We start from the raw sequence: 17,477 nt of genomic DNA, 5'->3' as shown, positions 1-17,477 counted from the left end.
CACCTTTACGGAAGATGGCTGGGGTTTGTGTGACAAGTTGGTCTTTATGAAAGTATGGATTAAATGGAGTTCTGTCGGCCTTGGAGGGTGCTCTGGGAAACCACGCAGGGACTGAGAGCGTGGCTCTATCTCTGCCTTTCCTCACTTGCAAAAAGAGAAAATTCCACCCTGTATGTGTGTGGAGGTTTAGGCCCCCATGCATCCAACATCTCCAGCAAACAACAGCCTTCCAGCCAAACTGGAGCAATTCCAGGTGACTGAGCCCGGAGGTCCCTGCAGATGGAGGTACAACTGAACCCAGATGAACTTAGTTGGGTGGCCCTAGATGGGAGGCTGCTTCATTCTGTGGCATGGCGTGGCCTGTGGAGATTCTCGGGGTCAGCCCAAGATGACCCCGACTGGAGAGCCATCGGGACACCGTGGGGCTTCTTGCCTCCCAGCCCCAGACCTGCTGTTTCCTCTGCCCGGAGGCCTACCTCCACCTTTGCTCTGTGCTCCCTCCACATTGAAATGATAGGTCATCATTTCAATGTCGTCTTTCCCCGGTTCTGGGTCGGGAGCTGCCATTCTGAGCTCCCAGAGCAGCCTGCCCTTTTCTCCTCTATACACTCATCATACTGGACCGTGGCAGCTGGAAATGCGTCTGACCCGTCTTCAGTGCCTGGTGCAGGGCTCAATTTGTGGAACGAATGAATGAACATATGTGATGATGAAAGGCTGAAGTAATTAACCCTGGTACTTACAGTGGCCACCAGGGCCTATGGTTTGCAGCAATCCAGGGCTGGACCAGAAACTTGTGAGGCATCCAAGGCAAGTGAGCCCTTGAGCTCTCTTTATCTCAGAACCTGGAGATGAAGGGGACTCTGACGCACAGCTGTGGCAGCAAGGGGAGCGCTCTGGGGTCTCGTAGGCAGCTGGTTCTCTAGTTATCTCTCAGCCTTAGTAAAATTAGAATCATTTCTTCCAAACACATTTTGGACTGTAGCCTTTGTTTCAGTGACCTCAGAATCCCTTTATGGAATGAGGCCAGAAAATAAAAAAGAAACAAAAACTATCAATCAAAACTTTGTTGTGAGGAAGCAGATTTCCTTTTCTTTCATGTTGCTCTACAAAGACCTCACAAAACATCACACATGTATCACAACCCGTTTTAGGTCCTCAAGTCCTTAGCGACGCTTCATTCTGTTTGCTTGACAGACAAAAGGAGCCACTGCAAAGTTCTGGACACACTGGGGGACCAGGGCTGGGGTTCCTTGCACTGGGGGTGGGTACAGAAATTATCATCTGCAAGGAATACAAAAACCAAAACAAAAAACAAAAAACAAAAAATTAGGGCTGAGAATTGTGCTGAAAGCTAGGCCTAAGAACAAGGACAATACCGAGGGTGGATTGGCAGAGAAGAGAGGGCGTAGGCCTCACCGGGCAAGAGGAGGCTGAGTGCAAAGCCTTGTTTTGAGTGGCCACAGCAAGACAGTCTCTGAAGGGCTCAATGCGCCAGGAGTAGAAAGAAACTTCCAGAAAAGGATAGCATATGGCCATTGCCTTTATGGACTTTCCCAAACCTCCAACCAGCAGAGAAATGAGACAAAAAAGCGGGTCACAGCACACAGAATGCACTGGTGAAAGCGAATATTATTTCCCAACCGTGACCATTTTCTCATTGCAATGACGATAAATATGTTAACAGTAACTTTTCATCTAATAATTTAGACAGGATGCACATTAGTCTTTGCTCAAGCAAAGAGTTTACTTTGCATGAATTTGATATTAAAGATGGTTGCATAAACCAAGCTTTTCATGTAATCTTCAAAATTTTAAAGTTGCACGTACTCTTGTGGAAAAGCGATAAATCAGTAAACCGAAAAATTCTTGCGGCTGTGCTGCTGTGCAGAGTTTATAGTTGTCCTTGCCAACATCAGATTCTTTAGAGAAGTAGGTTAGATAGGATATAAATTATAAATTAATAAGTAAAAATAGACTCCCTGGATTCTACTATTTTCTATCATAGGTTGTAGCCACTTACAATTACAACTTAATTTTTTTTTCAGTATATCATGTAAAGACAGCAGCAACTACTCTTTCTCAGGCCCCTAGATATCCTGTTTACTTTAACTGTAATTTTCTAAAATACAAAGTTCCTCAAACTGGGCATCACAGATGCCTAAACATCTGCAAGATTTAAATTTTGAATTTTTGCCTTAGTGAAAATTTTTTAAAATTTGCGATTATAAAGAGAAAACTTACGGTGGCAATTTACATTTGGTATTTTCATAAAAAGACTTTGATTTAAGTCATTGTTTTCTCAAACTGGGATTCATGAGCAAATTCTAAGAGGACTTAAAAATTATTTCCCTGTAAATTCCTCAAGTTTAAGAAACATTTTCTATAGTTGCTATAGTACATATCTTATAATTCAAAATCCATTCTTCTCTGATTCTTTTGACTGATGACATATTAACACTCTATCTCATATTTTCTAGTATCTCTTTGACGATAAATTAAGTCCTTGGGTGTTAAAGATTTGCTTCTACTTTTATTTCCTAAAGCAGCTTTGTTTTTCCATGACAGGTTTTAAATTTGTCAAGAAGCATATGGTGTTTGGTATTTTTTTCCCCAAGACCATGATTTTCTCCATTGTTACTAAAGATTCAAGTAAGAGTTGCATGAATGTCACAAGTGAAGTAAAATATCTTTGTCTTTTCCTACAATAAGCATCATGGAACTGTTTGAAAGCTTCACCTTTACAAAAATAACTTTCAAATTATGAAGGAGTCATGACTGCTTTAGCAGTCCAATCGAACGCTCAGGGCACGTGGGATAAAATTCAGATGAGGAAGGTTTATTCATAATGTCTGATGGCTTGAGCTGGATCTTTAATAAAGAAACATCAAGGAGAAAGATAAAGAACTCCGACCTGGGATCGGTCTCTACTGGCAAGGAATAAACGATTTAAAGTGAATTTTATTCAAATCCTGCCCAACCTCCTGGACTAAACTCAAATGCCACTTTCTCTTTTTTTCTTTTTTAAAAAAATTTAATTTTTTTTATGCAGCAGGTCCTTATTAGTCATCAATTTTATACACATCAGTGTATACATGTCAATCCCAATCTCCCAATTCATCCCACCCCCACCCCCACCCTCCCCCCGCTTTCCCCCCTTGGTGTCCATATGTTTGTTCTCTACATCTGTGTCTTTATTTCTACCCTGCAAACCGGTTCATCTGTACCATTTTTCTAGATTCCACATATATGCATTAATATACAATATCAAATGCCACTTTCTCCTCGACACCTCCCCACATCAGCCTATTTCTTCCTTTTCCTTAGCTGGCCCTCCTCTCTCCCCTCGATGCATCTCCTTTAATCTGTTTCTGGCCTATGGCCCGCCCCATCTTTACCTATGTTAGTTATTAAGTAGATGTCTTGTCTTCCCTGTAAGATTGTATACTGTCTTTTAAGGAGGAACCACATCTAACTGCCCAGAGCGCATTCACAGCACCGGTTATGTATGTATTCAATCAATGAACAAGTAAGTTCTTGAATGAAATGTTGCGTGTGGGCCATGCTCCAAACTCAACGGGACCATATCTACCCATCTTTGCGGGAGTCAGAGATCCTACTGCAATGCCTTTCATCTGATCAGTTCTCAATAAACATCAGCTGAATGAATGGATGATAGGAGTGGCAAGTTCATCACACAAGCTTCAAAAGCACCAGAGTCACTCTGCATCCATCCTGGCTCCACCTCTGGGCCAGAATAGATGGCGCAGCAACGGTAACACCACGGATTTTTTTTCACACTCTGTTTGAAATCCGCAGGTAAATCTCATCATGCCACTCCGACCCCCACCCCCAAATCCCTTTGTAAGTCTAAAATCCTTAGGGTGGCGTGACTCATTCATTCATTCAACAAATATTGACGGAGCACCTAATATATGCAGAGACTTGCCTCTGACAGGCTCTGGGGATACAGAGGTGAAAAGACAGATGGACTCCGGCCTGCAGGAAGCTCTCATTCTAGTGAAGACAGGAAGGCAATGAACACAAACAAATAGTCAATCTACAGTGGCTGGAGGGGGCAGGGAAGGCGGAGGTAATCAAGCTGGACCAGGCGTTCTAATGCTTGGAGTCAGTGAACTCCAAGAAAGGGGCTCTTCCAAATGGGAAAAAAATTACATTTTTACTAACTTAGTTTATTATAGGAATGCAACATGGAGGGAGATACCTGGTGCAGGAGGGAACGAGTTGATGGTTGGACGGATGGGTGGGTGGATGAGTGGAGGGATGGATGGATGATGAAAAAATTCAGGGCAGATGCAAAGTAGTTCACATTTACAATGTCTTTAATCAATTCTTCTCCTCTTGGAAATAAAATTTCCCTTTCAGCTAAGGCTGATGGAAATCTTGTGCTGATAATATCAACAGCCCTTCTCCCAAAGCAGGATCCTGGGGAAACTTGGCAAGAAACACTGACTCTGGATTCAGCCTCCCAGGCTTGGCCACAGGTGGAGCCGCTGGGCTGGTGGCCACAGGAACCACAGTCGATGACCGGGGCATCTGATCCTCCTAATCTGAAGGCAAAGGAGACAGTCACACAAAACTGCCAAGGACGGTGCAGTGTGAGAGGAGTAACCTGACGAGAGGACCATTCACGCGCATCTGAGGAGAAAGAAAGCGTTTCACCGGCAGGATGGCCAAGCCAAACCCACCTGCCAAGCCTTTGCAGATGGCACAAACCCCAGTTTTAGAAGACTCCAGGTGTAGAAGGACTTTGGAAAAGGGCGCCTGTCTTGGCCACTGTACAGTAACAACCCAGCTGCAGAAGACATGCAGTTCCCCATCATCCTCTGAACATGGGTTTGAAAGACAAAGTACAAAATAAAAATAGTAACTCCCATTTATTGAGAGCCTCCTATGTGCTTTTCAATTTCCATAGTTATCCCCAACTGTCTCAGTCACCTTGTGAATGTTGGTGGACTGTTACTATTATCACCATTTTACAGATCAGGAGACTGAGGCTCAGAGAAGTGAAATAAGTTGTCTCCATTACAGAAATGTAAGTAGTGGAGTTAAGGGTTTGAATCCAGGTCTTTCTGATTCCAGAGCCCAAGCTCTTGCCTTTTCTTTAAATAAATCTTTGATTTATGGAGAAATCTCATTCTCTTGGCTGGGGAAGGAAGCTCACGCAATAATTCTGAAATAAGACCATTTTATGAGTATTAGGCGGGGATTTTCCAAAGGGCTTCATATTGCCTCGGTGAAATAGCATCGTCTTACGGAACTGCCCACCACAGGGTCCGGGGGTTGCTACCACCTCCTCCCTTGGAGCCAGGGAAGTGGGCTGCTACAGCTTCTGAGCAGGAACAGGTGTGTTAACAGATAACAAAGAGTTTAGGAAAGAGAGGTCAAGACCAAAAATATCACTGGGACACAAGGATTTCCTTTGCAAGGGGATTTACGAGAGAAATCTCCTTCAGAGCCCTTAGCACGCTGCTCTGGGGAAACCTGAGCGAAACAAGCTGTTGAGAGAACAAAGGGCCTTGTGTTCGGGGAGCCGGGTACCTGGCAGCGGCAGGTGCGCTGTGATGGGGAGGCCCAAGGTGCACTCCCCACCCATGGACCCTCTCTTCTCCCCAGACTCGGCCCCTCCGGGCTGGGTAGCGCCTGCGTGGCTCTGGGTTGGAGTGGCCGTCGTCCAGCGCTCCAGGCCGGCTCTGAAGGCCCTGGGGGCACAGCCGGCTGCTCAGATGGGTCGTCGGGTCCAGACCTTTAAATTGCTTCTGAAGGCCCGTGACTCCCAGTACAGGTCTCCAGCTCGGATCTCTGAGCACCGGACGCGTTCATCCAGCCACCTACTCGGCACCGCTCTGCGTATGACTCATAGGGTCTCGGATACGAAAAGACCCCAAAGGACTCAATTCTCTCCCGCGCCGTCTCCTTGGGTCTGTCCCATTTCAGGACACGCTGTCACCAGCCACCCAGAGGCTCAAACCGCGATCCGCAGTGGCACCGCCGACTCCTCCCCACGCCACCGGCCAGTCATCAGCAGGTTCTGCCCGCGCCCTCTGCAGGGATGCACCTGAATGCCTGCACGGCCACTAGGCCCTCCCCAGGCCAAGCCGATCGCCTCCAGCGCGGGAGCCCGTGCGTCAACCTCTCCTTCCGACCTCGGGGCTGCGCGTGGCCCCGCCCCCGCCCTGGCCCCGCCTCACCTTGACCACAGGTCTCCTGCCACCGCGCCCTTTGCTTGGTTCCTCCACCACGCTAAGCGTGTGCTTTCGTTCCCTCGGCCTGGAAAGGTTCGCCCAGGCCTTCGTTCGGTTGACTTTCCCACTGGTTAGTTCTCGGCTCATGTGCTACTTTCTCAGAGGGACGGAGACCACCCATCATGAATCTCACCAGCTTCTCCATCATTTGGTTTCTCCCTTCCACTCTTGTATTGTCTGTCTCCATACCTGACGGATGGCCAGCGAGGTCTGTGCATTTCTTCATCACCTTCTTAACCCCAAGGCCTGGCACAGGGCCTCACACGTAGTAGCTGCTCAATAAACATTCATGGGATAGCTGAATGATTGCGACCCCAGCCTATCTGTCCAGTGTTACTTCCTGTCACCCCACTGCCCACCTCATCCTCCCTCCAGCCGGGATCTGGGAAGAGGGGCTACTGTGGTCCCAGCCTGGGCACCACGCAGGGCCCTGCCTTTGCCCGGTCCCCCCGACCTGAAGGCGTGCCACCCTCCTGGCTTCTGGCCCTCCCCCAGCTCCTAGTACTTTCCAGTGCGTGGCAGGTGCACGGTTATTGTTTGCATGGAATTCGGTCTCTCTCCCGGAGAAAAGGCAAATACCCTGATGGCCAGGGCCCCCGTGAGGGCTGTGGATTCCTGCCAGAGCCTGGCAGTGTGGGAGGGCTTCAGAAAGATCCCCGGAGTACGAGTCTAGAGGCCAGGTCTTCGTCTTCACACTGGTCCTAACCAGGTGTGTTGTTTCTTCAGGCCTCAGCTTCCTATAAAATGAAGCTGCTGTGGTGTCTGAGGTGTGGGCTGACCCCTGGACTCCAGGACTCTCTTGACACTCACCTCCTCAAGAGGAGGTGCCAAAGCTGTCGCTGATTTGCACTGCTTTTCCCATCTGTTAAATGGAAATCAACTTAGCCACTAGTGTTGCGAGCCTAGATTAATACTTAGGAAGGATTTACAAAGAAAGAACCTAGTTAATCCTGAGATAGAGGGCTTTTCATTTCTATTTGCAAAGTGGGTGGGGACAGAGTCCCTGGCTAGGACAGTTCCCACATTCCTCCCTGTAAAGGCCCTTTGCTGATATAGTTTCTAACTTTACAGCCACGAAGCCAGCCCCAGCTTCCGTGGTTCAGCTCCCCTGCTGTCGGATGCACTCAGCGCCCGACTCTGGTCCAAGGGGGCGACACTGTGCTAAGTGGGTGCCGAGGGTGAGCAGGTAACACTTCTAGACAAAACGGAGAGTCGATCGTGACAACGGCCAAAGGTCGCTCTTCACAGCATAAATTGATTATGACCTGGACTTCAGTGTTTGATTACAAACATGCTGAGGATTACCACGGGGGAACCAGACCCCTTTACATTGCTGCCGGCTCAAGTCTGAGACCCATCAGAATCCTGGGCTGACCCCACGCCCACCACTGAAGCTCAGCTCAAGATTTCAACCCCCCCGGGACTTCCCTGGTGATGCAGTGGTTAAGAATCCGCCTGCCAACACAGGGGACACGGGTTCGATCCCTGGTCCGGGAAGATCCCACATGCCGCGGAGCAACTAAGCCCGTGCGCCACAACTACTGAGCCTGCGCTCTGGAACCCGCGAGCCACAACTACTGAGCCTGCACGCCACAACTCCTGAGGCCCACGCACCTAGAGCCCGTGCTCCACAGCAAGAGAAGCCACTGCAGTGACAAGCCCGCACAACGCAACGAAGAGTAGCCCCTGCTCGCCACAACTAGAGAAAGCCCATGTGCAACAACAAAGACACACCGCAGCCAAAAATAAAAATAAATAAAATAAAATCAATTTATAAAAAAAAAAGATTTCAACCCCCATTGGGCTGAAATCTTCCTCTACGTAGAGCAAGCTAGTTGGCTTGTTTAAACCCCACATTCCTTATCTATTAAATGGAGGTAATAATGGCGCCTAATCACAGGGTTCTTGTGAGGATAGCAAGATAACACAGATAAAGCCCTTCTAATGTCCAGCAAGCAGTAGGTGCTCAGTAAACACTGGTTATTAATATTCTACTTTAATATTAATATTAAACTTTATAAAGTATATAATATTATACTTTAATATTAAAGTGTCCGTCAGTCCCATTGGTCACTGCATGACAGGGTGTCCCCTTCATTCTTCAGAACTCAGATCTTACAATATCTTTTAAATATTAGTCCTTTTCAGGCTTGGAATAAAATCTCAGCTGGGCCCTAAGAGGACAGAAACATCAGATAACTAGGGGCTTTCAGAAACACTCCACCCACACACACCCAGCGATGAAAAGGGCTTTCAGCCCTGGTGCTGGGAATCCAGTGGTTCCTCCAAGGTTTCCCTACTTCTTGTTTTAAATGCCATCACCTGAAACTGACTGAGGGCACCTGCAGCCCCTCACACACCAGTGCTTACGTGTGGGCGATGCATCCTGGTGTGGACATTCGGACACCTGCCTCTGCATTGGGACCTGGAGGGCAGCCCCCAGGGAAGGGTCCACATAATTCTCCCGGATACATCCCCTAGCTGCTCTGCTGGGCTGACCCCCCTCCTGCCACCTGCTCTCAGTTCGTTCATCTCCAGAATGTCCTGAGCAAAACGTGCCAGGCCAGTGGGAATAACTTTCTTTTGCTGCCCCCCCCCCAAGATCGTCTGACACAGGAAGCCACTGGCTGCAAGTGTGAAGACCCGGGCACGCATGCTAAAATCGCAGAGCATATTCGTTTATACTTGTTGATAGATGTTTCCTTACAGTCTTGTGATGTCCACCAAAATCGGTTTTTTTTTTTTTTTTATTCCAGTGGGCAAGGATGGGAGCTTTCTTTTTCTTTCTCCCCAAAACCCTTTGATGAAAGTTTCAAGGGCCATTCAATACACTGCCTGGCAATTATAAATCAAATCAATCCAAGTAATTGATAAGTGTTCTGAATTTTAAAACATTATTTTTTAAAATTTTAACCACCAGTGTCTTAAATGTCTAGAGGCCTCAGTCATAGAGCTGGTGGTGTTTCAGGGAACAGAAAGGCATAAGGGACCACATCTATATCTGAGAGAAGTCACTTTGAGTAAAACAGCAAAAATCAAGAGGTAGATGGAATGAATAGAAAGGGCTGACAAAACCCAGACCAGACCAGCCGTGCTTCCGCCTTCTCTGCAGCCCTGAGGCTGAGCTTCAGCGGTGGGCGTGGGGTCAGCCCAGGATTCTGCTGGGTCTCAGACTTGAGCTGGCAGCAATGTCAAGGGGTCTGGCTCCCCCGTGGTAATCCTCAGCGTGTTTGTGAATTCCTGCAGGAGCTTGTTAACCTGCAGAATCCTTCCCCCCAGCTCCTTTGAGAGACCCTGATTTGTAAAGTCTGGGCTGGTCCCAGTGATGAGCTGGAGCTGTCTCATGCTGACTCAAGAGAGCTGAGGGTTAAATTTTCAGGAATTTGGGGAGTTGGTTGTTAAACGTAGCTATCATTAAAATTGAATTATACGATATAAACTTAAAATTAAGTTATATTAAAAACAAAGTATTAATACTCAAAACATCACTTCCTGATTATTTTATTCCTTATTATTATCTATGCCCTTGAGGTTATTTACATCAATGTATCTCTATGGTAAGAATACTATATAATGGTGGGTTATGGCACGTCTCTTCCTAACTCCACATTCAGTGATTCACATTGGTAGCCTGACGAGAGTATTTACATACTGGAAATTGGCAATGTCTATAAACCAGGGCTCCACCACCTGAGAAGAGCTGATAAACATTTACGAGCACATCACTGGGGGTGGAACCCACAAGTCAAGCTGGAATAATCCCCTGAGGTTGTTCTGATTTAGACAGAAGCTCTTCTTGGAACAACACTGCTAAGTGTAGATGCAGGGGACCCAGTGGCCTACTATGTCTGTGCTCTTGGGAGAGAATTGAGGCACCTTCATCCAAAGCACTAAAAATGACTTTGAGATCCTGGGCAGGTCACTTGCCTCCCTGTGCTTTAGTTCTGTCACCTGTGAAACGGCGCTGCTAATAAGGTCTTGCCCCACTGGGTGATTGTGAGGATTAATTGAGATAATATATGTTCAAGTCCTCAGAACAGTGCCTGGTAAGTAGAAGGCACTTGATCATTGCTACCTATTTATTATGATCTGACGAAACATTAAAATCTTAGTTCAGCAGGTTATATTTTTTTCTTTTATCATTTTTTTCTTCTTATGAGAATCCTACATGGTTTGTAGAAAATTTAGAAAATATAATGAAAATGAGAAAAAGAGCTAGCATCCCTCTCTAGCACCCTGTGATCATCTTGGTTCGCCTCCAGCCTTCTCATCTTTTCCCGAAACCTAGACTCTGTCCATCCCGATATCCTCTGGGAATGGCCAACTCATGATGTTGTGGCAACATTTCCCATCCCACTATAGGTGGTTGATCAATTTCACATCTTTGAGAGTCCTTTGGTTCTGCTCAGGCACCAGCATGGCCTGTCGTCATGAGGACAGGTGACTGGCCAGGGGATCAGCGTTTCCAGTGCTGGCATTGTAGGCAAACATTCACTATCAGCTAGAAGGAGGCACCTCATCCATTTTTTAGACACATGCTTGTTGAGAACCTAGTAGATACAAGGCGTGCTCTGGCGGTTGTGAAGGCTACTGGGTGTCTTGTTCTGATTAGTGAGCTCACGGTGTTGGTTGTGAGGATTACTGTTTAGCAGGACAAGGAATAGTAAGAAACACAAAGTAAACTATAGGTTTCCTTTTAATCAAAAAACCTGTGTGTGGTGGGAGGAACCCCCTTGCCTGAAGCCTTTGTCAGGAGAAAGGTCAATCCAACCTTGTTAGGTTCACGCTCCTTGGGGAGGTCGGGACATTTGCTCTTTCTCTGATTAGCTGTCCCCAGGGCCCTCGTCTCTCACGGCAGTGCTGATTCTAAGTGTCTTAAGATTCAGTGGGAGTTTATCCTAGAAGATCCCAAACTAAGCCAAATGCTTCATCTTGCGCTTGACCCAGGACCGGGTGGGGAGACCTGGCCCATCGCTGGAGAGGCCGGCGTGCTGGACACTGGGAGGTACGCTCGGATCTCCAGGGAATTTTTTAAGCGTGATTTTGACAACATGGGATTCGTGTCTCTCCATTGACTTTAGACTCACGCTCTCAGAGGACATCTAGTTCCCCTCCCCATTGCCTCCTTCAGCCCCTCTTCCTGTGCCCCTTCTCAAGAAGCAGGGCCACCCACACCAGACTGAAGACACAGCGCCGAGCAGGCCCTGCCCAGGGGCCACCAGTACCTCCAGCAGCAGCCAGGCTACTGTCTGGCTTCGGGTGGCCTCATCCGTGTGGCTTCTGTATCTTAGATGATACAAAGGAGCTCATCACTGGAGCCACCAGTCAGGTTTCCAAGATGCAAAAACGACCCTGTCAAATCCCTGCTTATAATCCTTCAGAGGCTCTTAACTATCTATGTCCTAAAATCCAGATGATCTGGCATTACGTAGCCGTGCCCTGCAACGCAGCCTCGTTCCTGGAGGCTCCCTCGCTCTCCCCGGCTAACAGCTGTTCAATATTCCCCCCACCAGCTTCCAGGAGTGACCCTTCCTTTCAAGACAACTTTGACCTACTGTATAGCACAGGGAACTCTGCTCAGTACTCTAATAACCTAAATGGGAAAAGAATTTGAAAAAGAGTGCATGTATGTATATGTGTAACTGAATCACTTTGCTGTACACCTGAAATTAACACAGCATTGTTAACCAACTGTGCTCTGATATTAAAAACAAAATCTGCCCTCCTCTCCCGCAATAGCCACTCTCCCTCAGTGCCACGTCCAAGAGAATATTTTACACAGTCTCCTTTTATTGGGCCAGTCTCGCTTGAGGACAGATCTTTGCACCCCTGGCTCTCATGTAGTCAAAGATGCAGACAGGTGAGGCTGAATCAGTGAGCCAGTCTGGGCCCTCCTTCTGTCAGCCCTGGACCAGCAGAAAGGGCAGGACGATGGCGTGTGAACTGGCACAAGGTGGCAGAGGCAAGAGTTTGTGTAAAATGTGTCAAGGTCTTCACAGCCCAGGTAGTTTGGTTGTGACCACAAACTTAATCTTGAGCATGAAAGCAAAAAGCCAAGGAGAGAAAGAAAGGCTGGCTTTTCTATACAGCACTTGCCATGCATCTCCTGGAATCTAGATTTGCTCAATGGTTCGTTAACAGGTCCATCTGGTTTACTTTTCATGATAGATCTGTCGTCCAAAAATGGCCACAAAAGTACTTCCAGTCTCACAAGCTCTTCTAGAACCTTGGTGTTATTTTCCCTCTCCCTGGTCTGCCTCGTCTATGAAGTGATGCTCTGTGACTTTGGAGCCTTGGTCATAAAAGGAGACTCAGCCTCAGCTGCCACTGCTAGGGGCAGAGACAAACTGTCCCCACTGACTGCAGATTCCTGAGCAAAATCCACATACACGCTTGTTGGTCTGAGCAACTACACTTTGGGATGGTTCATTTGGGGACATTTATCAACCCTCGCCCTGGACGGAGAGGTTTCCCACGACGCGTGGCTTTGGGCACGCTGGGATGGTTGATAACTCTCACCTTCTGTTTGTTAAGAATGTACATAATCTGCTGACCTCTCACGTACTGTTTATGAGTTGTGTGGGGTTTTTTTTTGTTTGTCTTTGTTTTCTGTTTTATAAGAGTAACGTTCCTGAGACAGAGAGAATGCAGACCTCCACATGCTGAACGACATGCTGGTAATATTTGTTTCCTGGCTGAATTTCACTCCCATCCCCCTCTGGAAACACCGTGGTCTAAGCGGCTAATCCACGAACTGAGACGTGGAGACGGGAGCCCCAGGTCAGGGGAGGGTGGCCTTTGTGCTTTCAGTCTCAGGGCGGCTGCACTAGGGTTTCCTCTGCCTGCAATCCTCATACCCCACTCTTTTTATTTCTTTGAATGATCGGATTTACTTATTTCCCCATGGCCTCTCCCACTGGAACATGAGCCCCCAGAGGCAGGGGCAGCGCCTGTATCCAGACTGGTCTTGGTAGTGTCTTTAGCACTTACTGCCTGGCCCAGAGGAGGTCCTCAAATATTTTATTTTTTTGTTTGTTTTACATGCTGCAAGAATAAATAAGCTGGAGGTTATCCGGGTCCATTCCCCACCGCAGAGGAATTTCCTCCCTGTAGCCCAGGTGAGAATCACCTTGTTAACACCTCTGAGATGGAGAGCACCCTGCCTCACAGAGCAGCCTGTCCCATTCCATCTTTTGTTCAGTTTCAATGTGATGTGAAGAACCGTCTCTCCATAATTGTTAATGATTGCTCTTGAGGGCTTCATTAACTTGACTGCCCCCTGGAAGGAAAGTTCTAGGTCACCAATATCCCGCCTCCTGGGACGAGGCCCCAGGCAAGTCTCTAGCCCTTTCTGGACCTTTGTGCCTTTGTGCAAACTGGAGCAGCTTATTTCAGTACACTGAGGACAGCCATCAATCCTAAGGGATTCTGAACATTTGTCAAAGCTGAGAAAGAATTCATCTTCTTGTTTCATGTATGATGCTGGAAAATGCTGAAGAAGGGACATCTAACCTGACTCCTGTGCTCACTTTGGTGTGTCTGGATTGGGGTGCTGTCTCTCTGATCCCCTGTTGAGAGACATCGTAAAGACCTCCAATCCTGGACTAGAAATGTGATGGGCAGCTGATTCACAGATTAGAATCGTCCAGGGCAGTGGCTCCACTTTAGGAAGCTGCATGTCCTTCCTGCTCCAGGTGGGCGCATCAGGTCCTGCCTCTGGCTGTGGGGACAGGAGCCTGGTGGCCCTGGGGGCAGGGGCAGCCCTGGGAATGGGGGGTGTGGTCTCTCCTCCTGGCCTGTGCGGCCCTGCAGAGAGGGTCCTGTTCTGCAGAAGCATGCACTCAGGTGTGGCTTTAATCAAAAACACAAACAAAGGACTTCCCTGGTGGCGCAGTGGTTAAGAATCTGCCTGCCAATGCAGGGGACACGGGTTCAAGCCCTGGTCCGGGAAGATCCCACATGCCACGGAGCAACTAAGCCCGTGCGCCACAGCTGCTGAGCCTGCGCTCTACAGTCCGTGAGCCACAACTGCTGAGCCTGTGAGCCACCACTACTGAAGCCCACGCGCCTAGAGCCCGTGCTCCACAACAAGGGAAGCCACTGCAGTGAGAAGTCTGCACACCGCGATGTAGAGTAGCCCCTGCTCGCCGCAACTAGGGAAAGCCCACGCGCAGCAACGAAGACCCAATGCAGCCAAAAATAAATAAATTAAATAAATAAATTTATTAAAAAGAAACCCCACAAACAAGATGACGCCTCGAAGTTCAGCCCCATGGTGGCTGTTTTGTCTTGGAATCGGCAGGAGTTGTCGTGCCTGGTGCTGCTTTGTCTTTGCGGCTTAAATGACAGTGAAAGCAGCTCAGCTCTAGGCAAAAGCAACAAACAAACAAAAACAAAAACAAAAAACAACACCTCCTGGACACTAAGAAATTATGTTTTACCCCAAGTCCTTAACAAGGATGGAGAAAATCTCAGAATGAAATCCAGAGCTTCCTGAGATACCCCCTCTCCCCTCAGTACCTATGGGCACAGCCTCAGCCTCGTCATTTTACTTCATCCAGTGAACCAGCCTCTACTTTGCAAAGGAATCTGAGGGAAAGTCTTCTGCCAAGTCCCAACTGAGTCCTTGTGACACTCAAGAACCTGGGCCAGGTTCTTGTGTAGGTTAAGGAAGCCCGAGAATAATAAAGATTATAGGGAAACAGTCTACCTTTCTTTACAAGGTCTTGTTTTGCATCTCTGAAATCTCAGATTCAGCTATTACAATGAGGTCCTGTTGTAGAAAGAGCTGGCCTTTTATCACCACTTAAAATCTAATTAATCCATATTGAAGCACAAAGATTTCTGTTGTATTTTAGGGTGAGGGGTCATAGAGCGCTCTTTGTTCATCCTTAGACTTATATAATCATCAAGCATTGGGGATATAATTTTACCAAGCAAATTGGAAGGTAACAGATCAAATCCTTATCAGAAAGCCTAACTCATAGTTTTAACAGAGTCCTTCGTCCTTTACATGAAACATTATATTCAAGAAGAACAAAAACGCATTTCAGAGTGCCCAAAGAGTTAAGGACCAAAACTTATATTCCCCAGGCAGCATCAAACCAAGATCGTCACACTACTGTCCACCACAAGACAGCAGCTCCTATAGAGGGGGCAAGGGTCCCAAGATTTGTTGCGATGGCTTTAGTCTTTAGAGCAGCAGTGCAATTCGTTGGAATTTTGCTCTCTCTGCTGGGATGGGTTTTATCCATTATTACAACTTTTTTGCCACATTGGAAAAACCTCAACCTGGACTTAAATGAAATGGAAAACTGGACCGTGGGACTCTGGCAGACCTGTGTCACCCAAGAGGAAGTGGGGATGCAATGCAAGGACTTTGATTCTTTCCTGGCTTTGCCCGCTGAGCTCAGGATCTCCAGGATTTTAATGTTCCTCTCAAACGGCCTGGGATTCCTGGGCCTGCTGGTCTCGGGGTTTGGCCTGGACTGCTTGAGAATTGGAGAGAGACAGCAGGATGTCAAGAAGCAGCTGTTAATCCTGGGAGGAATTCTGTTCTGGACAGCAGGTGTCACAGCCCTTGTTCCTGTCTCTTGGGTCGCCCACAGGACAGTCCAGGAGTTCTGGGATGAGACCATCCCCGAGATTGTGCCCAGGTGGGAGTTTGGGGAGGCCCTCTTTATCGGCTGGTTTGCTGGATTTTCTCTCCTGCTCGGAGGGTGTCTGCTAAACTGGGCCGCCTGCGGGACCCAGATTCCCCTGGCTTCCGGCCACTATGCAGTGGCAGAAATGCAAACTCAGTGTTCATACCTGGAAAATGGAACTGCCAATCCTTCAGTGTAAGACTTTGATGAGACCAGAGAGGTGTATCTCCCTATATCAACTGTGACGGTCTACATGATAAAGGATTCTTTGTTATGTAACTATATTTGTGATGTTCACATTTTCTCATTAAATACATTAAGTCATGACTCTTCTATTCTAGATACCCCACCCCCCCAAAACCTGGAGAAGTAAGAGGCAAATCTTATATGTAAAAGAAAACGATTGTGGTAAGCGTTACATAGGAATGAACAAAACAAAATTCCATTCATCTGGGTATTTCAATCAAAATTAGGTGGCGGTTGTCCAAGAGAGCACTAATTAGCTTTACTGTGTGCATTTGATATTAGAAATGTTTTTTCGGTTTTGTTGGTAGCTGAAATTGATAATTAGTTCCTGTTTCCTAAAGAAAAAAACCTAACAATCTGAAATCCTTTAAGCATTCTGCACTAGCAAAACCACATGCTAAGCCTATCCAAAGTGCTATTTCCACAACAATGATTTGGTCTTTCTTGAACAGAGGTGGTTTGTGTTTAGGAAATTGCTAGGAAGCCTGTGCGGCAGGACTTTGAGGCTGAAGGTTTTCAGGACATTGTGATACTCTCAGATTTAAAATACTGGCCAATCACTTCTCGTCTCTTCCCTCAAAAGTGTCGTACTTTAAAAAGATAAACAATTCCAAAAATATTTTGCTTAATATCCAGCTCATCTGCCCTAATAAAAATTTTCCTTTGTTCAGTTAAAAAAGTTACACGCATGGGGATGAACCAACAGAGGCGTTGATTCTAACCTACGCAGAGTCCTACTGCTTAATTTTTCCATGGCATAGAAAGCATATTTAAGCAAAGAAACAAAAAATAGCAAGCATTTATGTCCCTGTGTGTGAAGCTGTCAGGAAGGCGTGGAAGTAAACAGACTTGATATTTAGTTCAGAATCGTTTCATATGTTATTGGGTATATGTAGCCTAAGAGATTTAAAAAAAAAAAAAAGAAAAGCCTGATTTAAGGTCTACAGAAGAGATTTCTGAGATTGATTTATTTGGTTAAGAAAAACTTTTCTTGAACTGTTTTTAAAATTGATAACACTCAGTTATAACCACAGTATGCATATTGAAATGAGACCTCTTAACAGATGAAAATCTGATAGGTGCAACTAGTAAGATATGAAGTAGCAGGAGTTGAACCAAACTGTCAATTAAACATCTTGCACGGAGACTTCTTAATTCTTTGACTTGACAGAAAGTTTGGGAACAACGTGAAAGCCATTTATACTTTAACAATGAGAGGATTATTACTACTTAATGTTATTTCGGGGACAAACTGCCTACTACAAAATGCAGCCCAAGGACGTGAACGTGATCTTGGCCACACCTTGTCATTACTGGTTTG

The 17,477-nt window shown here is 46.8% G+C and overlaps 1 protein-coding gene across 1 annotated transcript; it reads left to right on the top strand.

Moving 5' to 3' along the window:
• The first annotated feature begins 15,446 nt into the window (after positions 1-15,446).
• On the top strand, positions 15,447-16,109 carry LOC103071885 (putative claudin-24). The gene has a single exon (XM_007466511.1). The coding sequence runs from the start codon at positions 15,447-15,449 to the stop codon at positions 16,107-16,109; it is 663 nt and encodes a 220-aa protein (XP_007466573.1).
• Positions 16,110-17,477: the final 1,368 nt, after the last annotated feature.

Source organism: Lipotes vexillifer, unplaced genomic scaffold (genome assembly GCF_000442215.2).
Source record: "Lipotes vexillifer unplaced genomic scaffold, Lipotes_vexillifer_v1.1 scaffold951, whole genome shotgun sequence".
NCBI classification, from domain to species: domain Eukaryota; kingdom Metazoa; phylum Chordata; class Mammalia; order Artiodactyla; family Lipotidae; genus Lipotes; species Lipotes vexillifer.
Note: the sequence above shows the minus strand (reverse complement) of the source record. Positions and strands in the feature narration are given on the sequence as shown.